This window comes from Oratosquilla oratoria, chromosome 10, assembly GCF_046742065.1.
Source record: "Oratosquilla oratoria isolate Oo_2021 chromosome 10, ASM4674206v1, whole genome shotgun sequence".
Taxonomy (NCBI): domain Eukaryota; kingdom Metazoa; phylum Arthropoda; class Malacostraca; order Stomatopoda; family Squillidae; genus Oratosquilla; species Oratosquilla oratoria.
This window is the reverse complement of record NC_134786.1, coordinates 7,243,470-7,268,469: the sequence shown is the minus strand read 5'-3', so window position 1 is coordinate 7,268,469 and position 25,000 is coordinate 7,243,470. Positions and strand designations below refer to the sequence as shown.

The following is a 25,000-nucleotide window of genomic DNA, read 5'->3' as shown; positions in this document are numbered from 1 at the left end:
TAGTTTTTATATCGACAGCTTAAGACTTTTTCATGTTTTTCTTGATGTCTTACTGTGGAGGTTTTCTTATGTTTTCTCTTTTCATCTACACTTAATATTGTACTTCTGTATGCTCTTTTTATTGATGTGCGACCGGGAATACTCTGATTATTGTATCGCCTTTCCGGTATAGCTGGTGTAATACTTGTGTAAGAGGAGGTAGAAGTATCAAGTCATCTGCATTGGGGGTTCTCCCATTCCGTGACCATATGGTCAACTTCACTTGGGTCTGGCCCATCCGGTCTCTTGGGACACAGGAAACAACTCGCTTTCGTTCCAAGTACTCTATACTGGTGCTCGTGAGACGTGCGCTATACACCAAAGAGTTATGTGAGTTCTGTGTTTCCGGTTACGATATACTCGTATACATGTCTTTTTTTTTTTTTTTTTTAATTAGAAATGGATTATCGGATGCATTCTACACATGATAACCCCAAGTTCCAACAGTGCCGAAAAGCTAGATCAATCGTTTTTTTTTTTTTTTTTTTTTTTTTTTTTTTTTTCCATTAAAACAGAACAGGATTTGAAACTTCACGCGAAGGTATAATATAAAAAGAAATTAATCTGAGAGTATGGATGTTACGTGTATGAAAAAGTTGTATCGTAGCTAAACAGAAGGTACAATAAAGACAACATTGATAAAAAAAAAAGTGGATCAATAGACTACGGGGAATCACGAAACAAATTAATTCAATCTAGATTATGACGTGTGGTGAAATCATAAGAAATAATTTTAATCGTAGATAAACGTAGAAGCACAAAATTACACACACACATACATATGCGCACGTGTGTGTGTGTGTGTGTGTGTGTGTGTGTGTGTGTGTGTGTGTGTGTGTGTGTGTGTGTGTGTGTGTGTGTGTGTGTGTGTGTGTGTGTGTGTGTGTGTGTGTATGTGTGTGTGTGTGCGTGTGCGTGTGTGTGTGTGTGCATGCGCATGTGTGTGTGCATGTGTGTAGTTATCTAACTCCATTTTACGAAGCTGTGCCTATTAAAATTTGCTTTAAATTCATCCATCTTTTTGGCCTTAGTTATCATTTCTTCTCATATGTTCCAGAAATGTACACATCTATAGGAAAAACGATATTCTTCCTAGCATCTTTCAACCAATCTGTCATTTTTAACTTTTCCCTGTATTACTTTGATGTTCTTTTATCCACACTAACAAATGCTCTGTCATTTACTTTCTATTTATCCATTCTAAAGATAACTATCATATCACCTCTCTTTCTGCTCCTCCAAAGTAATAATTCTCCTTTTCTCATTTTCTCCTCATGCGTCTTATGATCTAGGTTGAAGATCACTCAGCTAACCGCCTTTTGTATTCTCTCCATTTTGCTTATATTGTTCTTTTTCAACAACAATTTTCTCTGTTTCATGATCACGTTCTTTTCCTCTTGTTTTTAAATCCCATATAAATCCCATATAAATCACTCCCTTTATTTTTGCTGTTTCCTTCATCTTGAGTCCCTTGATTTTTAGCTGTTTCATATTTTCATCTAACTAATTATTTACCCAAATTTTCTTTCCACTAGCCCTTGTTATATATTTGTCCACAACCAAGTTGTATAAATTCAGACATATTTTCTATTTCAGTTTTAAAGAAAATGCCAAGATTTGTACCTGGCTTGTCTGTATGGTCTATTTCTCACCTCTGTGCCTTTATCCACCAAATGAAATTCGAGTGCTACATACTGGAATGTCCTCTTCGTTTACTCATATAATATCTTCCACCCATTGCAATATTCATCAGTATATCCCAGTAGTTTTCATGACCATGTATTTCCGACTCCTCTCAATTCACCTACTTAGCATTGAAATCTCCCACAATGATCACATTATCGCTCTGTTCAATTATTTACCTTAGAAGAGAGACGTGCCCGACAATATTGCTTGGTATTTAGTTAAATTCCAAGCCATCGTCACGAGGGAGTATATATTACCATAAAGTCGCTTATATTCAGCCCTCAAGGTATAGATTTTAGATAAGTTATCTTAGTCTTACCTTTACTTATTGTTACTTTATCCACCATTTTGCCTTTTTTCCAAACCATGATCTCCCCACTTATCATTTAGTCTCTTCTATCACATCTCCAGACTATATATCCATCATTCCTCAACTGTATTTTACATATATTGGTAGTTTAGTCTCTACTAATAATAAAATATCAGGTTTATTTACCATGTACCTATTGATTTCTAATCTGTACGATAGTAGGTCTTCTACAATAGCATAGAAATCTTGCCTTCAAACTTTAAAAAAAAAATTCAAACTTAAAAATCTTGCCCTTCCTCCTGCTCAGTCTTGTTCTTTTACCTTTTTCCATCTTAACATAAGAACATATGAATGAGGGAAACTGCAAGAGACCATAAGGCCTACACTAGGCAGTTCCATGTCTATTATCACCTGTCATCCCCATTCATAAAGTTGTCAAACCTTTTCTTAAAACAACTAATAGTTTCCATCTTAACATAAGAACATAAGAATGAAGGAAACTGCAGGAGACCATAAGCCCTACACTAGGCAGTTCCATGTCTATTACCACCTGTCATCCCTTTTTCATAAAGTTGTCAAACCTTTTCTTAAAACAACTAATAGTTTCAGCATGGTTACTAAGTCTATTCCATTTGTCTATTGGTAAACCAGTTCTTGCCTATTTCCTTCTTAAATCTAGATTTCTCCAATCTAAATCCATCACCTACAATGAAACAAACTACTAAAAGAAGGCTTTTATTTCCAGTAGTGCATACACAAATAGGTGACTTTGTACTAGAAATTGATTATGCCTGAGTCTGTGATGTATGAAAGAGGGCTATCAAACTGGTAGCAGAGTGATTTGTATTATTTATTGTTACCTGAAAACATTCCCAAAGTGATCATGTAACTACTTCCTATCAAGAGGTAGCTGTAAGTAACCCTCCCCTGACAATTCCTACTAAATCATAGCAAGGACCACAAATGAGTATGTTCACATATCAAAATTATATTGTAAGATAAAGTAAAGACAAGAAGATCGCTCCAATTTCATTTTGTACTTTAAGTACTCTAATCTATGCGTAGGGCATTTATAATACTGGTCCTTATGATATCAAACAATACATTAAGTTTGGGCAAAAGAACACAGGTATGCTTCTAGTAAATCATTTTGTGTTTGGAACTGGTTTAACAAATTTGAAACCAAATTTCGAGAGACAAATTGTAGATAAGAAACTCAAGGGAAAAAAAACAACACATTAACAAGTTCAATCACTGATAAGTGGTTTCCTCTTTTTATGAACATCATCCCCTCCTTATACTCTTATTTTGTTCCTTTCTGATGCTCTATGATCTCCCTAAATTTGACTTTCTTTCTCTTCCCTTACTGATTTTTTTTCTTAAATTCTTTATGCCTCAACATTCGTCTATATTCTCTTTTTCATCTGACCTGAGATGGTTATCATCATCTTTTAAACACTGTTTTCTTCTTTCATTTCGTTTTCTTTATTAGGTAATCATTTCGAAATCAATCTCAAGTTGAAGGAACTTCAAGTTCTGCTATAAAATCAATTCCTGTCAATCCTGGACCTGAGTAAAATCTATTTACATCTCTTGATAAATCCTCATATCCTGCTTTGATTTTCAACCAGTCTTTCCTAGTATCATTTCTCCCCGCGGTAATTAATTTGTGTTGTTTTTACATAAAGAAGTACCTCAGAGTCACCCAAGCCATCAGTAATGTTACCAAAAGGGGGTGTTGACGTTTACTTTTTTTCGTTTGGGATTTACTGAATGCAAACTTTCCTATATTTCGTCAGATACCATAGAATCTAAGTCCCATTTTAGCTTATTATTTTCTTCACTCGCAATATGATCCCCATGAATTTCTCCTATCTTTTACTATTTATTTTTATATTGAGTTTAATAGGAAGTACCTGATATGATGTGAAGAGTATGGCTGTCATTCCTGTGCGCTGCTTCAGAGGCTGATAATATTTTGTTCTGTCTTCTCCAACGGCTTTATAATTGAATATTTTCTCTTACTTGTTTTCTTTTTCTTTTCCTTTTTTCATTCGAGAAACCAATAGATTTCTTCCATTTTTTCTATATTTGTTTTGCGATTTATTCATTTATGTGATGTGGCTGTAGCTGCTTTATTCTGATGGTTTCGTTGTCCCCCCTTTTTATTTTCAGGTTAGAAATCTTATTTGATAAGCAGGGAGAAAGCACTTGGCTTTACTGCCGTCTTCAAATAGTCTACAACTTACACATATTAATTGGCTCACAATATAGAAGTGTTTATGGACCATAATCCGTTCAGCATTCTATATAAGATGTAGAAGAATCAATCATAGGCTAAATCAAAATTAGTGCATCTAAAGCATGGTAATTCACAATACAAATATATATATATATATATAAATTATTTCAGACAAATGAGAGAAAAATGGGTGGGGAAGGGCAAACGAAGATGTGTTGGGAATAGAGTTTATTGTCCTAACGTTTCGACTAACTTGGTCTTCCTCTGAGACTACAGCATTACAGACGGATCACAATTCTTATATTCGTAGTGAGAGGGAACCCGCCAAGGTATGAGCGTCATGTTTTCCCTTTGGCTAACGATTTAATTATTAGGACACTTGCTGCTTTCGAGAGGCATTTAAATCCGTCTCTGTCGTTGTTGTTCTTGTTGGCGGCGATTATGGCAGCTTCCACAGTTTTTCTCATTTTCTTCTCAAATCCCTCGTGTAGAATTTCTGCGTTGTTCCAATCAGGTAGATGTCCACATTTGTCCAGGTGACGAACCAGGGAGTTAGATGTTCTATGAGCCTGAGATCGTTTTTGTGCTCATTCAAGCGTTTATTGAACCCTCGACTGACTCACCGAAATAAGATGATGGACAAACCGTTGCATGGAATACGGTAAATGACACTGAGATTATTACGCCATATTATTATGTTTCTTAAATATTTTTCCTATTTTATTGGAAGATATTTTTGCTATATTTATTCCAACCTTTTAACAAATAATCATCAATATCTATGGTGTTTATAGAATTAGGGACAGAAATAAAATGAGACTTATCCTTTCCCGGGGTCCGGACGTTTGAGCCATCGTAGATCTTCTTGGCTTTCCTCGTTGTCCTGGTGATCAAACCTCCGGGGTATTTCAGCTTCCTAAAGGTATTCTTGATGTAAGTAAGTTCATCCTCTAGGAATTCTTCACTGCAGATACGAAAAGCTCTGAGAAAGAAACCTATTAGAACACCCGTTTTAACACGTCTGCTGTTGATGAACACCCATTCACAGACAGCGCCAGGACATACTTAGAGGAATCCTGTGAAACGTTACAGGACAAATTGGACGAAATCAGCGATGGTAAGAGAAAGGTAACCTTACCCTTCTGGCTGGTAAGTAGATTAAATAAGGATTATGTTGTACTAGAACAAAAACTTAAAACGTAGGCTACTTTGGTTATGTAATAACAGTGATTGGAAACAAATTGGAAAGGAATGACTTTGTGACCAACCTTTCAGACAGACAGCTATCTAAAGACGAGAAATTGGTACTGTCTCTGGGACTTAAATTTTGATATAGGAGGAAAAGGTTAAGGACTACAAGAGAAATGTGAAACAATAATTATAAATGGTCTGAGAACGAAGTTGATAAAAGGTTTCACCCAAGGGGTAATAACATGTTTACCAAGCCTTGGCCGATTGTAATCGTTATGTTATTCCCAAAAGATTTAGAGAAGTCCTTCAGACTTTGAGTAATGATAATGACATTATTATCACCCACGCCGACAAAGGCGGCGGAGTAATTATTTTAAATAAAATTGACTATCTGGACAAAATGTCCGATCTTTTGAATGATGAATCAACATACGAAAGACAACCGGCCGGCAACGCTGATATAGAATCAGCAAGATTTAACACAGAAGCGAGAAAAATCCTACGTAAATCAACCAGGGGAAAAAAGTTGTTAGGATTACTAGAAGAAGCTCCAAAACCCCCGTTAATGCACGGTCTACCTAAAGTACATAAGGTAAATATCCCCATGAGGCCCATAACTTCAGGGATTGGTAGCGCTCCGCACAGGCTAGCGAAAATGTCTGGCAAAACCCCTTTCCAACGTCATCGGTTCCATCAGCGGGGCCCATTTAAGAAATTCTTCCGACCTGATCCAGAGACTTAAAGATCTAAATGTAAGTGATAAAAAGTTGGCAAGCTTCGATATAACAGCGTTATTCACAAATGTTTCTATTTTTGATGCCCCCCCCTAGAAGCAGTGAAGAAAGTAACAACAGATATCGATAATGATATCCTTCCTGTCCCAAGATCTGATTATATAAAAACTTATTTCCATGTGTGTCAAATTTGGATATTTTATGTTTAACAACATTGAATTTTAAACAGATTAGAGGTCTCGCAATGGGGAGTCCCATTATCTGCTGTCATGGCATGTTTATTCATGGAATAATTAGAAATGGACAAATATATCAACATCATGGGAAGAGGTACCACTTGGTTAAGGTACGTGGATGACATAATCGTGGTGATGCCCAAAAAGAACTAATATAGAAAATAAGTTGAGAAGACTCAACGCTGTGAATAAAGACATCCAATTCACAGTTGAACTAGAAAAAGAGTGTAATTTACCATTTTTAGACACGTTGATACACAGAGGTTCTCAACAGGTAAGTTTCTCGGTGTACAGGAAACCCACCAATAGGGACGACTTTGTCCATTATTTTTCAGCACACAGCAGACGTGTTAAAAACGGGTGTTCTAATAGGTTTCTTTCTCAGAGCTTTTCGTATCTGCAGTGAAGAATTCCTAGAGGATGAACTTACTTACATCAAGAATACCTTTAGGAAGCTGAAATACCCCGGAGGTTTGATCACCAGGACAACGAGGAAAGCCAAGAAGATCTACGATGGCTCAAACGTCCGGACCCCGGGAAAGGATAAGTCTCATTTTATTTCTGTCCCTAATTCTATAACCACCATAGATATTGATGATTATTTGTTAAAAGGTGGAATAAATATAGCAAAAATATCTTCCAATAAAATAGGAAAAATATTTAAGAAAACATAATAATATGCGTAATAATCTCAGTGTCATTTACCGTATTCCATGCAACGGTTTGTCCATCATCTTATTTCGGTGAGTCAGGTCGAGGGTTCAATAAACGCTTGAATGAGCACAAAAACGATCTCAGGGCTCATAGAACATCTAACTCCCTGGTTCGTCACCTGGACAAATGTGGACATCTACCTGATTGGAACAACGCAGAAATTCTACACGAGGGATTTGAGAAGAAAAATGAGAAAAACTGTGGAAGCTGCACATATCGCCGCCAACAAGAACAAACAACGACAGGAGACGGATTTAAATGGGCTCTCGAAAGCAGCAAAGTGTCCCTAATAATTAAATCGTTAGCCAAAGGGAAAACAATGACGCTCATACCTTGGCGGCGTTCCCTCTCACTACGAATATAAGAATTGTGATCCGTCCTGTAATGCTGTAGTCCTCTGAAGAAGACCAAGTTGGTCGCAACGTTAGGACATTAAACTCTATTCCTAACACATCTTCGTTTGCCCTTCCCCACCCACATTCTCTCTCAATATATAATATATTTATATATATATACATATATATATGTATATATATATATATATATATATATATATATATATCTAACAATTATTTCAGACAAATGAGAGAAAAATGGGTGGGGAAGGGCAAACGAAGATGTGTTGGGAATAGAGTTTATTGTCCTAACGTTTCGACTAACTTGGTCTTCCTCTGAAGAACAAGTTGGTCGAAACGTTAGGGCATTAAGCTCTATTTCCAACACATCGTCGTTTGCCCTTCCCCACCCATTTCTCTCTCGCATATATATATATATATATATATATATATATTTATATATATATATATATATATATATATATATAAATATATATATATGATCTGTCTTAAAACAAACACAACATATATATATATATATATATATATATGTATATATATATATATATATATATATATGTGTATATATATGTATGTATATTTATATATATATACATATACATATATACATGTATATATATACATATATATGTATATATATATATATGTGTATATATATATGTATGTATGCCTATATATACATATATATACATATATATATATATGTATATATATGTATATATACATATGTATATATACATATATATATACATATATATATATATACATATACATATATATATAATATATATATATATATATATATATATATATATATACATATGTGTATGTGTGCGTGTGTGTGTATATAAATATATATAATATACAAATATATATATATATATATACATATATATATATATATATATATATATATATATATATATACATATATATATGCTAATAAGAACACGGGTACGTGTGTTCACTTATGCAAAGTAGACCACTTGGAAAAAGAAACTAACGAAGCAGAGCGCTTTCGTATATTACATCTTCAGTGCAACTGAAGATGTAATATACGAAAGCGCTCTGCTTCGTTAATTTCTTTTTCCAAGTGGTCTACTTTGCATATATATATATATATATATATATATATATATATATATATACATACATATATATATATATATATATATATATATATATATATATATATATATACAGACAATTTGGTGTCATTCTTCCTAATAGACCTGGCGCTTTGCTCACACGACCAATTTACATATCAAAGTGACATCCTTACGACCTTAAAATATCAGTGACCTTACATATCACAATGACCTTATATATCACATTGACCATACATATCACAATGATCTTACATATCACATTTACCATACATATGACAATGACCTTATATATCACATTGACCATACATATCACAATGACCTTACATGTCACATTGACCATACATATGACAATGACCTTACATGTCACATTGATCATACATATCAATGACTGTGAGTACCTTATTCAAGTCCAGGATTTTTTCTGCCTGTCTCCTGGTGATTTTCTTTAATTGAAGAAAAAATAACTTTCGATTCTGAAAGGTTAAACGTAATGAAACAATATGAAATTTAAGAATTTGGACTTTAGTTTTTAATACACGTCTATAAAGAGTAATATATACGATACAACATCTATTTACAGCCTATACCCTTTAAAAATATTTAGATTTATGTAATGTTATACTAACAACATTGTTAAATAGTTGTATTCATGGTGTCAAATTTTACCATTCCAAAATCCTCAAGGAAGTCTCAAGTAATTTCGATTATGAATCTAAATCTCATACAGTTTTGACACTATATATAGGAAAATGTAAATTAGTGAATTACCGACTCTTCTAAGGCAACTTCAACTATAGAATTATCCTCTAATTCTAAATTTGTTCAGTGGCAAGAAAGAATTAAGGAGATGAACTGCATCATCTTTAATGTCTTTTCAAAAAGGCATATATCCATTATTACGAACTTCAAAATGCTAATTAAAATTCGAAAGTGGTGTACTTATTTTTATTTATCTGTTCATTTATTTATATATTTTCTTTACATGGTACTCAATCAATTTTGAGTCAAATTCGTCACGGGAGAGTTGTAATACATCTTTTGTTTTATTTTTATATAAAAGTATTTTTTACAATTTTATATGGCAGACGACCATTAGGGAGACCCATGCACAGATGAATGGACGGAGTAAGGAAGGACGTGGAGAGGGTGGCACCGAGAGAGGACTGGAAAGAATTGGCAGAGGAAGTAGAACCATCTAGAGAGGCATAGTGAAAGCGGTAAAGGGCCGCCCGGGTTGACAACTAACAGAGTAAGAGTAAGTAATATATTGATAATGAGTGGGGGTGCTATCAGTTTGCAAAAAGTATATTGAGTGTGTTTGGCTGCCCAGTGATTTGGAATGATATGCCGATCTCACTCCATAGAAAAGTATATTTCATCCCATTCTGACCCAAGCCAGACATTATTATTCTCCTTTAGAAAGGAAAAAGTTAACACTATCTGGATAAGTGCAGCAAATCAGCCTCGTTTCCCAATAACAATATTTGTGAGTTCCTTTACGTCTCAGGAAAATGTATAAAATGCTGTCCTGCTTTAGTCTCCTGCTCTCCATATCTTACGTTTTCTTCGTTTGTGAAAGTACCTGTACTGTTTGTTTTTAAAGAATTTTTCTTCTTTTTCCCCTTTTTCTTCTTCCTCCTCCTCCTTCGACCTTTTCTCCCCTCCCTGAACTTCTTCCTCCATTTCCTTTTCCTGTTAGAATGTCTTCTTCTTCCTAATTTTGTGTCATTGTTGTTCTTCTTATTGCCTGAGACTTCCTTGGCCATCCTTCAGAGGGGAGGGTTTCTGAAGATACCGCTGAAAAGAACGATGCCGAGTCTCGTGTCAACGATCAAAAAGACGAAGGGACGATTAAAAGTTATTTGTGGAGTGACGCGTGGACCCCCGAACCTGGTGTCGAAGATGGCAGTGGCTGCAGCTGCTTCAGTGCCTTCTTCAGTCACGTCCACGACGGCCTTGTGGATGATGACGTCTGCGTTCAGGTCTAGTGAATTGGTAAAAGCAGAGAGGTCTGCTCCTCTGGAGAAGAGGTCTGTTATTCCCAGGTTTCCGAGTGCCTGGAAGAAAAAAGAGAGATATAGCCAGATATACATTTGTTTTATACATTTCAGCCGTTCCCCACCCTGTGGGGTGGTTAATTCTGGGGTAGTGGATACCCATATTAAAGATTGCGGATGCTTTTCTTGGCATCACGAAAAAGAGGTGTTATTCGCAGGTTTCCTAGTGCCTGGAAGAAAAAAAGAATATAGCCAGATATACATTTGTTTTATACATTTCAGCCGTTCCCCACACTGGTGTGTGTGTATTTACCTAGTTGTATTTACCTAGTTGTATTTTACGGGAAGGGGAGCAATGCTCGTGGTGTCCCGTCTTCATATCTCATTTTATCTAAACTGTTTTTAAATTCATGTATTGTTTTTGCACACACCACTTTCTCATCTAACTTGTTCCAAATGTCTATTACTCTGTGAGGAAAGCTGCTCTTTTTCAGATCTCTTCTATAGCTGTCTTTCTTGATTTTCTTTCCGTGTCCTCTTGTATTTCTATCATCCCATTTTATTAGACCCTCTCTATCAATAGTTTCTATTCCTTTCATGATTCTGTAAATAGTTATCAAATCTCCTCTTTCTCTTCTTTGCCCCACTGTCTGTAGCTCAAATTTTGCTAGTCTCTCTTCATGTGATAGTTTTGAGAGTGTTGGTGCCAATTTTGTAATTGCTCTTTGTATTCTTTCAAGTTTTGTTATAATTTTTTTGTTTTTCGTACTTGGTGACCACATCGTTGCTGCATATTCCAATCTTGGTCAATTGGAGTGTTTGTCTCTTATCAGTACTCTCATTTTTCTTTCTTGCAAAAAGTCTTCCATCCATTTAAGCAGTTTGCCCTGTATTCCTCCCTCAGTTTCTAATTTCTTAAGCAACTTCTTATGTGGTACTTTGTCAAAAGCTTTTTTTAAGTCTAGAAATGCACAATCAGCCCATCCATCTCTTTCTTGTATTATGTCTATTAGCCTTGATTAGAAACATATTAAATTGGTGACGCATGATCGTCCTTGTCTGAATCCAAATTGCCTTGGATTTAGCACGTTGTTGTTTTTTCTAAATACTTTACCCATCTACTTTTGATCATTCTTTCACAAATTTTTACGATTGTACTTGTTAGAGAGACTGGTCTATAGTTGGTAGGGTATTCTTTATTTCCCCCTTTATATATAGGTACTATATTTGCTTTCTTCCAATCTTCTGGAACTTTTCCTTGTTTCAAGGAACTGTTTATTATGCTATGTATTTTGTCTGCCAGTTCATTCCTGCATTCTTTCAAAATCCAGTTTGCTATTTCATCTGGTCCATGCGATTTTCTGATATCAAGGCTACTCAAGTGTTTTATTATTTTATTCTTTGTTACTTCTATTTCTTTCATAGGGGAGACTTTCTCTACCCATTTGATCTCTCCAGGTAGTGTGTTCTCCCTTGTAAACACCGATTTAAAATGCTTGTTCATAATTTCTGCCATTTCTATTTCCTCTGTGTATTCAACTCCTCTTTGTCGTAATTTCTCTAATTCATGTTTGTTTTTCAGTTTGTTGTTTACAAATCTGTAAAATAGTTTTGGTTGATCTTTACATTTTTCTATGACATCTTTTTCATATTTTCTCTTTTCTTCTCTGCACACTTGTACATATTGATTTCTATAACTAGTATATATTTTCCATTTTTCAGGTCTTTTGTCTTTCTTCAATTTGTTCAAGCTTTGTCTCTTTTGTCTTTCAACTCCCTACAACTTTTGTTGTACCAGCACTTTATATATTCTTTTTCTTGCTTTTGACTTTTCCACTCCTTTTTTTTTTTTTTTTTGGTCAAAATATTCCATTTCTCTTCCACTATTGTTTCCTCTTTGTATATTCTTTCCCAGTTTTCTTTTTGAAAGAATGATCTTATTTCATATTTTTTTCATACATCAATCTTCCTTTTCTATATTGTTCATTTCTTTTCATGTATTTTTCCTCATTTAGTTCCAGTTCAATCAATATGTGTTCACTTTTACTTATTGGTGTCTTATATTCAATCTTTTCCACTATTTCGGGTTCTGATGTGATTATTAGGTCTAGTCTCGATGGTTCTTCTTCATTTCTATACCTAGTGTTCTCTTGAATACATTATGTCATTGTATGGTCAATAATCATCTCAAGTAGAACATTTCCCCGGGGATGAGTCGTCTCCACCCTTTACTGTCATCTCTTCCCAGAAGACTTCTTTGCAATTAAAGTCGCCCATCATAACTATTCTTCCTCCATCTTCCATTATCTTATCTAATGTTATCCTTGTGTCTTCTAACATACTTTTATGTTCACTCACTTCCCACGAGGCTGTTTTTGGAGGCACTTAGTTTATTACAAACTTTCTGCTATTCTTATCTCTGTCTTCCACTTCGATCACAATCATCTCTACTCTACTCTTTCCATACGTGACACTCCTTACGTTTATATCCTTCTTGGTCAGGAGCATAGCTCCACCCCCTTGTTTTGTCTCTCTGTTTCTAATCCAATAATTATATGCATCATGTCCTACACTGATGGGTGGTAGTGGACCTTTTAATTTTGTCTCTATAATTCCCATTATGTCCGGTTCTTTTTCTTTCAGATAATCATTCAGTTCGTTCAATCCTGTTATTAATCCGTCTTTATTTGTGTAAGACACTCTTAGTTTTCTGCTACTTCCATTGTATTCTCTGTTTCCCTTTTGTTTTTCTCTGGTATGGCCCATTTCCTCACTTTCATATTCACTACTCTCCAATAGAATTCCTCTTTTTCTGACTGTTCTGTTCTCGTTTTTTCCTTAGCTTCTTGTCTTTTCATTTTTTCCTCCTCTCTTTCTTCTTTATTCATTTCTCTTTTTATCCATGCCTTTTTATATTGTTCACTGTTTGCTAGTTTCCCTGTTTTTGCTAAGATATTCTTTGCTGTCGTTTGTGACCTGAATCTAACCTTAATTGGTCTAGTCTTATCTGTACTATATTTCCCGAGCCTATACATTTCTTCAATTTGTTTCCGATTTCAGGTTTATCTTCCTGAAATAATTCTAATAAATTGTTTACTTTTTCTTGTTCCTCTTTGATTCTTGTGGTTCTATTTAGATTATAATTCTCTTCCATTCCTAATGTAATTATACATTTCTTTTTATCTGCTAAGTATCTTACTATATTCTCCTTCTGTCTCATCACTTTAATAACTGTGTCTTCAGTTTGTTTTTTCATCTGCTGTTTTACTATATCATTAAATGCAATTTTGGTGTTCTCTTGGATTTTTTTCTAACCCTGTGCTTCTTTTGCTATGGACTCTTTATTCTCTTTATTCTTCTTCTTTAATTCCTCATTCTCATCTTTTACTTCTTTTAACTGTATTTTTAACACTTCTATTTCTTTAGTTAGTTTTTGGTTCACCTTCTCTAATTCTTCCAATTTTTCAACTCTCTGCGTGATCTTCGTGAGTTCACCGAACCTATCCTCCCAATGTTTGACAATTTTCTCAAGTTTTTCTTCTAGGCTTGCTAATCGGGGAGGGTTGGCTCCCCCCCCCCTCATTAAATCCTTGGAAATTATTATCTTCACTTTCCATTGTGCTGCTCTTATCTATATTTCTAATCTTTACATTTTTGCTAATCCCTTCTTCGTCACTGAAATTCTCTGACCCTCTTTTGTTTACATGGCGTCTGCCTGCCTGGACCAAGTCCTCCCCTTCCTCATTTCTTTCCATTTCCCTCAGTAATCCCTCCCCTTCTCCTTTTTCATCACCTTCCCACTACACCACGAGCTTTCCCCTTCCCTATAAATACAACACAGGTACTTCCTTGTCGTTGTGATCCTCGAAATTCTTGGATAACTCCGGAGTCCGAACTTCGCTGTCACCTCGACCGACGTGTGTGTGTGTGTGTGTGTGTGTGTGTGTGTGTGTGTGTGTGTGTGTGTGTGTGTGTGTGTGTGTGTGTGTGTGTGTGTGTGTGTTTATAAATATGTACACACATATATCATAGTCTAACTCAAGCCCACAAATGTTTACAGATACCTATATATTCATAAGGACATGCATTTGCATATGCAAACGTTTGAATATGGGTTAAGTCTGGATTGTGGATACCCATATTGAAGATTGGTTATGCTTTTCTTGGCATCATATGCAGACTTCAGCAGATTCTAATCGTCTGGGCTCTTTCTTCCAAATACTATCACTCTTGTCTACTCGGCCACCACGCTCCCAAATATAGTATATCTACATGCAGGGATGACCCGTCATCCAGGAGGAGCCAAGATAAGAGGGAGGTAGGGGGTAAATGGGAGTGGAGTATGTTGGGATGGAATGTGTGGGAGTGGATTCTATGCCTTTGTTTTTTGGCTACCTCCTTTGTTAGGGGGAAAAGCCTTTAGTATATGTATGTATATGGAATGGAGAGAGCAAAGCTATTTGAGTGTTAAATATGGTTGAGTAAGAATGTGCATATAATGCATACGAGATATGCGTGTTTCACATCATACTCCTGTAATACATACTAGACTCGTGATCGACAGCTAGTACCATTCCGAATGAGAGCTAAGATTTCATGTATGGCCCGAACTATTGGTGATACTGTGACCTGACACACACGCGCGAGTAGGCAAAGATGTAAATTGCAGAACTGGGCGCGTTCCTCTATGCGTTCCGCTTTAGCTTGGCCGCGGTTAGCGCTCCCAAACTATTAAAGCAATATAGGTGCCGGTATAGTATGTGGCCTACCTTTTGGATTAGGCCTACGAAAATTTCCTTTGGTGTAGTATCTGGCCTACCGGACTTTCATTTCTGTATGAACCTGGTTTGGGAGAGCTAACTGCGGCCAAACTAAAGCGGAACGCACCGAGGAACGCGCCCAGCTCTGGTAAATTGCCTCCACAAATGTATCCTGGAAAATTTAAATTAGGTCCTAGCTTTAGCTGCCGATGGATACTATAAAATATAAAACTTTATTCCATGAATGTCCTGAAAATCTGATAGAAAGTTTACTTTTCTAAGTTGAATAGGTATTTCAATGCTTACCTTTCCCCGGTCTGAATGATTAAAAAAAGATTCATTATAAATCCAGTGCACTAGGCTCTGTTCACACTGGCGGTCTGAAGAGCGCGGAAACCGCGGAAGCACCACATAGTCAAATAAAAACTGCGCGGTTGTGTGTAAACGCCTCCGATGACTGACATTGTAATAGAACCACCGCGGTTGGAACCGCTAGTGTTAACACATTATATCTAGATCGAACTTTTGGTGATCACCTTATCATCTGTACAGTGCAACTTTCTTCTCTTCGTTTGGTGCGTTTTCCCAAGTGGAATTTGTTACCAATATTCTGCAGGGTGATTAGGGATGATAACCTTTTTTTACATCTACAAGGCTCTTTCAATAGTATATTTCAGTGGTTCTCAAACTATGGGTCGCGAGATAAATTTTGATAGATTGCATGGACACGGAAAATTCTCACGTTTTCAGAGAATTTCAAATACTTGACTAATTAAATATTTCTTTTAACCGAACATTACTTATGTAATGTGCTATGGATTCTGTTCATTTAGTTTTTTTAAAGAAAAGCTGTACACATTATTATTTTTTTTTTTTCAAAGTAAAGGGTAGGCTATATATCACTGTCCATTTTGTTTCTAAAGCTTTATTCTGGGTCGCGAAGGATTGAAATGTTTCAAATAGGGTCGCTAACGAAAAAAAATTGAGAACCACTGATATATTTCTTAGTCCGAATATGACACAAAAACGAGAACTTACCGATTTCATTCTCTCCACCAGTGTTTGCTCCATCTTGAAGTGGAATTTTTTACTAATAACCTGCTGGTTGACTAGGGATGATGACCTTTTTCACATCTACACAACCCTCTAAATAGGATATTTCTTAGTCCGAATATGACACAAAAACGAGAACTTACCGCTTTCATTCTGTCCACCAGTGTTTGCTCCAACTTGAATCTGGGAAACTTGACTTTCAGAAGACCTTTCTTCAAGTTTGATACTGTTGCTCCCAGAGCGCGTAGGTCCAGCCGATCGACGACGCCTTCCACAGTGTTGACGTTTTCCCAAGGAAGGAAGAGCAGCATGGAAACCGAAGAGTCCAGGTATGGAAGGGAGATGACCTCCGCACCGAGATTCGTGTTGTTAACTGCGAAAATAGAAATGCTTAGTCCCCAAACAATTATCGACGACTTCTGCACAGATGAGTGTTTATCAAACCTGGTTCGCTGTCGTTTCTCGACCGTTAGAGGGGGTTTACATGGTCTAACGGTCCGTCGAACGCGGTTCGACAGACACGTGTTTAAAGTGATGTGTGAACGTGTGAACGGGGTATTTGGGGTTTAACCAACGTGTTCGACAACCAAATACCCCGTTCACACGTTTACACATCACTTTAAACACGTGTCTGTCGAACCGCGTTCGACGAACTATTAGACCGTATAAACTCCCTCTTACAGTTATGTTCTTGAATGTTCCCAGTTTTCCAAATTCACCATTTAGACTATTTAAAGCAAGTTATTGTATGTTTCTATAGGAGTAGTGAATGATAAAAAAAAATTATTCCTACAGCCTCCTACTTTTCTAAAATAATAATAACAATAATAATGTTATCTCTTAGTCTACAGTCGATCTCAATCTCTGAAAACCGCAATTATCACCAATGTTAACTTTCCACACCCTAGCTAGAATAACCATTGTCTCTTGCGATAATACTACATATTTCAATCTAGATAGATTACACGAGCTGGTTGATTAACCTTATATAACACAAATATTCCTTTCATCTTAACAAATTCATCTGCTTCGACAGAACAAAACCTATAAACGAAGCCGTCAACTCCAATGCTCCATTCTTTGACTTGTCCTTTCAATCTAGATATATCACACGAGCTGGTTGATTAACCTTGTGTAACACAAATATCCCTTTCATCTGAACAAATTCGTCTGCTTCGACAGAACAAAACCTATAAACGTAGCCGTCAACCCCAATTCTCCATTCTCTGACTTGTTCTTCTTTCAGTCTAGATATATTACACGAGCTGGTTGATTAACCTTGTGTAACACAAATATCCCTTTCATCTGAACAAATTCGTCTGCTTCGACAGAACAAAACCTATAAACGAAGCCGTCAACCCCAATGCTCCATTCTCTGACTTGTTCTGCTTTTAATCTAGGTATATTACACGAGCTGGTTGATTAACCTTGTGTAACACAAATATCCCTTTCATCTGAACAAATTCGTCTGCTTCGACAGAACAAAACCTATAAACGCAGCCGTCAACCCCAATGCTCCATTCTCTGACTTGTTCAACTTTCCCACAAATGAATCTCAATCTATCCCGTGATCCCTTGTTGAGTTGTTGGTGTACCACTGATGATTGCCTGACCAGCTCACACCTTCCTCCACGCTCTTCTGCAGCCCTTTGAGACGTGTCCGCCAATGACACGCCTGTCAACACCCTGATGCTGTCTTCCCATCTTTTCTTCTGTCAGCCTCTTCTCCTTCCTCCTGGTACATTGCCTTGAAGGATAGTCTTGGCAAAAACATCAGATCTTGTGATGTGTCCGTACTATAACAATGGTGAGAAGGTCTTTGAGCTACAAATGAAACTATTCTCAAATACTTATCACCTTTGTTTTGGACTAGAAACCTCGTTAAATCCTCTTTTAGTAGCCGCTAGTGATAACGATTTGTAAACAGCCCTTCCATTTACTCAATGTCAATGGGAAGTTGGTAGACTTGCCTCCGAACTATCCTAGGGAAATTAATGGAAGTAGGTGCGTTCCTTTGAATTGGCTACCTCCCTTAGAAGTGGGAAAAGGCTCTTGGTATGTTCGTATATATATATATATATATATATATATATATATATATATATATATATATATATATATATATATATATATATATATATGCAGAGTCTAGTAGGAAGAGGAAAAACACACTGAGTCCGAGCGCTTTCGTGATATATTCACATTATCAAAGAAAATTGATTATATATATGTATTTTTATAATGTGTGTATATGCGTGTGTGCGCGCGCGTTCGCGCATAATCTAGTTCATATAGATTCTTCTCTGACTGATTCTATACCATTGGTTTTTACCTTCGAGAGAACAAACCCGAAGTCGATGTCTGACAAACTCAGAAGTAACTTACCGTAACTAACCGATGAAGGAGATCGACTCATCATCTCAACTTTGCCACAGGATCTTCCAGGGTTGCAGAAGAAGTCTTCAAGCCTTGTGGCTTGCTTGTCGAAGGGCTGTTCCCAAAGACCCTTAAAGTAGACGGCGTTGACCAGGACAAATGTTGCTAAGGCTAAGTCTTGTGGTCCAACGATCTGTGAGATGAGGCCATTTGTCGTCCTGGACACAAAGCCGTTGATTTCCTGGGCGAGTCTCGCTGGGTTCGTGAAATCAGACTGCTGGACATCGAAGAACTCAACCCTCTGGAAACACGGCTCGAGTCTCAGACGGTTGGTGAAGTAGGCTCTGTTTGCTTCTTGCAACTGGACGCCCTTATTTCTGGCTAGCCTAGAAATGAAGAATAGATGAATAAACGAGTCTGACCCATGGAAGTTCATGGAAAACTATTTACATAGAGGTGGGAAAACACACGCACACGCACACACACACACACACACACACACACACACACACACACACACACACACACACACACACACACACACACACACACACACACACACACACACACACACACAGGAACAGTGAGTGCTAAAACTATACATGGCTTTAAGAACAAACTGGATGCAGAAAGATACAAAAGCGGGTCACTACGAGCATAGCTCTCTTCCCTAAAATACAACTAGGTAAATACAACTAGGTAAGGTAAACACACACACACACACACACACACACACACACACACAAACACTTGCTGGTGTAGTGGAGCTTAACTGGCTTAAACGGCTCTGAGATTGGTCTCTGCCTATATATGAAAAGCATAATACCACAGCAGGTGTGTGTGTGTGTGTGTGTGTGTGTGTGTGTGTGTGTGTGTGTGTGTGTGTGTGTGTGTGTGTGTGTGTGTGTGTGTGTGTGTGTGTGTGTTCACCTTGGTCTTTGGATCACGTGTTGGACTCGTGATCGACAGCTATTTCCCTCCCGGAAGAGAGCTCAGAGCTCGTATGACCGATCTATGGGTAATGCTGTGACCTTTCACACACACACACACACACCCAACTCCCCGCCCACGAGAGTCAGAGTAACGACCCGAAGCACAGCGATACCGAAATAATTTCGGCCCTGGGCAGGATTCGAACTAGGTACTGCGAGCACTACCATACTTCCCAGTCCAGTGCTCTACCAACTTCGCCACCGAGTCGTGTGTGTGTGTGTGTGTGTGTGTGTGTGTGTGTGTGTGTGTGTGTGTGTGTGTGTGTGTGTGTGTGTGTGTGTGTGTGTGTGTGTGTATTTATTACCCATAAATCGAGTTATATATGAGTCCTAAGCTCTCATCCGGGAGGGTAACAGTTTATCGAACACGAGTCCATTACGTGATCTAATACCATGGTGAATTTCACACGCACACGAGAAATATACTTTTCCATATAGATGCACAAACTCCTGCAATAGCTCAGAAGCTAATATAGCCTAAGCTAAATCCATAAGAGATTTAAAATTGGGTATGACAATTAAATATTAGAAAATTGGACTTTACTTATATACAGCTACAACACTGACTATTAAGATACTAATGGTGCAGAACCTCTACTAATTCGTATAAATTTATGATCAAAGACTTGAAATTCCCGCGGCCGTAACATTAGGTTGCCGGGCGGCCCATAGATGGCGTTGAGTGTAGCCAATCTCACTTTAGTTGTTTATACTGCACCTGCTGGAGGGAAACACCACATCTCTGTGAGTTTCTTAGTTTATCTTAATCAAATTTAACCAAAGTTATTGATTATAAGGGAGATGAGAGGATTACTGGTGGTGTTGGAAGTGAAAAATGAAATGTTTAGAAAATCAGACCGCGGTGTTTCAATGCGTAAAATCTGTGAAGATCATGTTCTCTGTAAATCAACTGATTATGATATTACGACACACGCACACATGCACATACATACGCGCGCACACACACACACACACACACACACACACACACACACACACACACACGGTGATGTATGTCTGGAACAAAATAGACAAATTGTGTGCAAAAATCATACAAGAATTGAAGAACAAACTAGATGCTGAGAGATACGAAGACGGGTCACTACGAGCATAGCTCCCCTTCCCGTATAATACAACTAGGTAAATACACATACACACACACACACGGTGAAAAAGACCAAGTTTTTGAAATATATGACAAAAAAAAAAGAAATTCAGTACATGGAAACATGGGAACAGAACCACATAAACTTAGCTCCTTCATTACGTATATTTATATTACAATGACATTAATATAATTAGGTAAATACACCCACGCACGCACGCACACACACACACACACACACACATGCACACACACATGCACACACACGCATGCACACACACATGCACACACACACACACACACACACACACACACACACACACACACACACACACACACACACACACACACACACACACACACACACACACATAAATATAATTAGGTAAATACACCCACGCACGCACGTACGCACGCACACACACACACACACACACACACACACACACACACACACACACACACACACACACACACACACACACACACACAAGGTGTGTGGAGTGTGAGTGGTCTCAGACCTACCCAGAGATCTGCTAATAATGAGCTCTGAGCTCACTGCCGTAGGGTGGTGTCTGGCTGTCTCGAAAAGAGGCTGCAGCAGATCCGAGGTGAATACATACACTTACACACACACACACACACACACACACACACACACACACACACACACACACACACACACGACTCGGTGGCGTGGTTGGTAGAGTCCCAGACTGTCAGTACGGAGGTATAGGCGGTACCTGGTTCGAATCCTGCCCAGGGCTGAAATTATTTCTGTATCGCTGCGCTTCGAGTCGTTACTCCAACTCTCGTGGGCGGGGAGTTGGGTGTGTGTGTGCGTGTAAGGTTATAGCATTACCCATAGATCGGTCATACTAGCTCTTAGCTCTCTTCCGGGAGGGAAATAGCTGTCGATCACGAGTCCAACACGTGATCCAGAGACCAAGGTGAATCACACACACACACACACACAAACTTGTTATCTAACAAACGCATAAGTAAAATCACGGGGGAAATGTACAGACGCACGCACACACACACACACACACACACACACACACACACACACACACACACACACACACACACACACACACACACACACACACACACACACACACAAACACACACACACACACGTAAAAGTAGCTTTTCACTATATGGAAGAGATGATGAAACAAAAATCACTGAAAGCCTAATTCGACTTAGAATATGCAGATGTGGGGTCGTCTTTGCGTAAGGTGAAGGATATAAAGAAGCTTAGAATAATACAAAGTTCGCATTCCTAACTGGTTCCTATACTTACAATAAAACATACAAACAATTATTGGATTCATGGTACATATCACCAATGAAAAGAGGAGAGAAACGGATGATTGGATACTTATGTTCAAGTCATTAAAAGGAATAGATAGAACAGACGGAGAGAATATCATAGTTTAAAAACGAGGTGACTAATTGCTGTGTTGTGATAATTCTTGGATCTTGGTGGGGGCCAAATTCAGGTCCACTTAATTAGCAGGCCAAGTCGATACCACTACACCAGCAAATATATACATATATATATATGTGTGTGTGTGTGTGTGTGTGTGTGTGTGTGTGTGTGTGTGTGTGTGTGTGTGTGTGTGTGTGTGTGTGTGTGTGTGTGTGTGTGTGTGAGTGCGTGTAAGTGCGTGTGCGCGCGCGTGCGCGTGCGTGCGTGTGAGCGTGTTTGTGTGAGGTGTGCGCTCGCGATATTAATATCTTTCTTAAAACATATACTCATAATTTTAACAACTTTATATCCACTGTATTACCAATGTACACTAAATTAGTCTTTATATATTACCATTCTATATTTTGTGTCAAATTGATTGTCTTGCAAGTCTACTCTAAAGGGTGCTAAATGAGAAAAATGTTGAGAACCATTTCAGTAGTTGATTGTGAATCACTCCCTCACGAGTGATAAATGTTGCAAGTAGAGTTTACTGCCAGGGATGTTAAGTCTTTGACTTTTTTCGTTTCGAGTTTTTTACTCTAGTTCTACAATCAAACATTCTCATTAATGGCACATTTTGCAGGGTTCTGTAGTTATCTTCGAAGATATCATATAATTTCATGAAACATGCTATCCTTATTTACCCGTTTATAGGTTTCAGGACGAAGAACCTTACGCAATCCAAGCTAAGATTCACTTTGTGTTGATAGGATTGCGTTGGTGTGGGAATGCAATGTCACCTAGTGATATCATGTTGTCAGTTGGATTCTTGCAAAAGTGATTCTTTATGGCGTCGTTAACGTAGTCTATTTCCTTGTATGGAAAGGGAGGACAGTTCTTCCAGTGTTACTATCGTAGACTATTCTGGTGGGATTTGAGGGATGGAGGTCCTCAGTATAAGGAGTTGGGTTATGGAGTTCTGTTGTTCCCTCCTCGAAAGCTCACTTATGTTGGGTTGTGGGAATGCAGCATAGGGAGTTGGGTTATGGAGTTCTGTTGTTCCTTCCTCGAAAGCTCATTTATGTTGGGTTGGGTTTGTGGGAATATAGCATAGGGAGTTGAGTTATGGAGTTCTGTTGTTCTCTCTTCGAAAGCTCACTTATGTTGGACGAGAGTGTAGATGTGAAAGTGTCACGAGAAGAATTTAAATGGTGTATATTGTAAGAAGATGATGCAGTTGCCTGAAGTCTTGGATAATACAGAAGACGTCTCCTGTAGAGTTGGGAAGTCCCAGAATACGACTATTTACACTCGAAAGGCCTCGAATGGAAGTATAAACCTTGTCAACCAATTTGTCTTCTTTTGCATGTAGTTAGGGGCGGACGTAGCGACTCCTCGAGTTCTTTAGGGGTAGACAATGAGGAATTGAATCTCCTTGTCCGCTTTCTCTTCACTCCCCAGTTACCTTTCGAGCCCTCGTCGGTGGCAGCTCTCGACAGGTGGGCTCCACCCACTGGGAGGAGTTCATATACAGAGGTCTGTTACATCTACAGACTCGCGACTTCCTGGGTAAGGAGGAGGGAAAGAAAAGAGCCTCCTTTCTCTGTGAGGACCAGGTAAGTCCTGATCCACCAGCCTCTGGCACCACAGTTGAAGGAAAGGGAATAACGGGCCCATTCATCAAAGCCTGACGTCCCTTTCTGAGGCTTTTTATTCTTATGCCAGACGGATGTGGAAATAAGAAAAAACAGACTTCACTGGTGTACAGGTTTCTTGGCACAGCAAACTGGGTCTTAGGTTATGCCTTAGTCAGTATGCTCCATGCACCTCGTCTCTCACTCACATTACACTCGCACAAGTTCTCTCTCTCTCTCTCTCTCTCTCTCTCTCTCTCTCTCTCTCTCTCTCTCTCTCTCTCTCTCTCTCTCTCTCTCTTTCTTTCTTTCTGTGTGTGTGTGTGTGTGTGTGTGTGTGTGTGTGTGTGTGTGTGTGTGTGTGTGTTTATATTTTCTTTGTGTGTACTTCAAGTGATAAATCGCCTTTGATTATGATACCTAGGTCCTTTTTCTTCTTTGTTTTTGCTATTTCAAACCTCATTTTATAATACACCATTGGCCTTTCCTTACATTGATTCATTTCCATTTACCTCCATTTATTTGTAATAAAATTAATTTTCCACTCCTTAATCCACTCATATAATTCATCCAGGGGTCTTTGCAGCAACACACACTCCTCGTGATCTTTGTATCGTCAGCAAATAGGTTTGAATGATAATCATTAATTTCTTACGGCTAATCATACGAGGAATATTATAAGAGCCAAAGCTGAGCCCTGTGGTACACCGCTGGTTACTTTTCTCTTTTCCAACTTTTCATATCTCATTAATCTTTTCATATGTATCTTTTAAGAATATTTTGCCAATTCTTGTATGTTTCAAATGTGGCCTTCTATGTTTTTTCTTCTTATCAATCTATTGTGGTACTTTGTCAAAGGTTTTTCCCAAGTCCAAATATATCCAGTCACCTAATCCCCGTCTCTTATTCAGCACACCAGTCTTGTGTGAAAACTGAACAGGTTTGTAATGCAGCACTTTCCTTCTCTGAATCCAAATTCGTTGTTTATTAATATTACTTACTGGGTTTTATTATTTCATCAAACATTTTCGTTATTGTACTAGTTA

General features: G+C 37.8%; 1 protein-coding gene across 2 annotated transcripts in view; it reads right to left on the bottom strand.

Annotated features, from left to right (window-relative positions):
- Positions 1-9,548: 9,548 nt before the first annotated feature.
- Positions 9,549-25,000, bottom strand: part of LOC143029057 (leukocyte elastase inhibitor A-like) — a 39,003-nt gene continuing 23,551 nt past the window's right edge. For both annotated transcript variants that reach the window (XM_076191404.1, XM_076191403.1), the window contains exons 3-5: positions 18,813-19,189; positions 16,571-16,800; positions 9,549-10,674 (exon numbers count right to left, since the gene is read on the bottom strand). In XM_076191404.1, the coding sequence (XP_076047519.1) occupies positions 10,387-10,674; positions 16,571-16,800; positions 18,813-19,189 (895 nt within the window). In that variant the 3' untranslated portion in view covers positions 9,549-10,386. The remainder of the gene's footprint in view (positions 10,675-16,570; positions 16,801-18,812; positions 19,190-25,000) is intronic.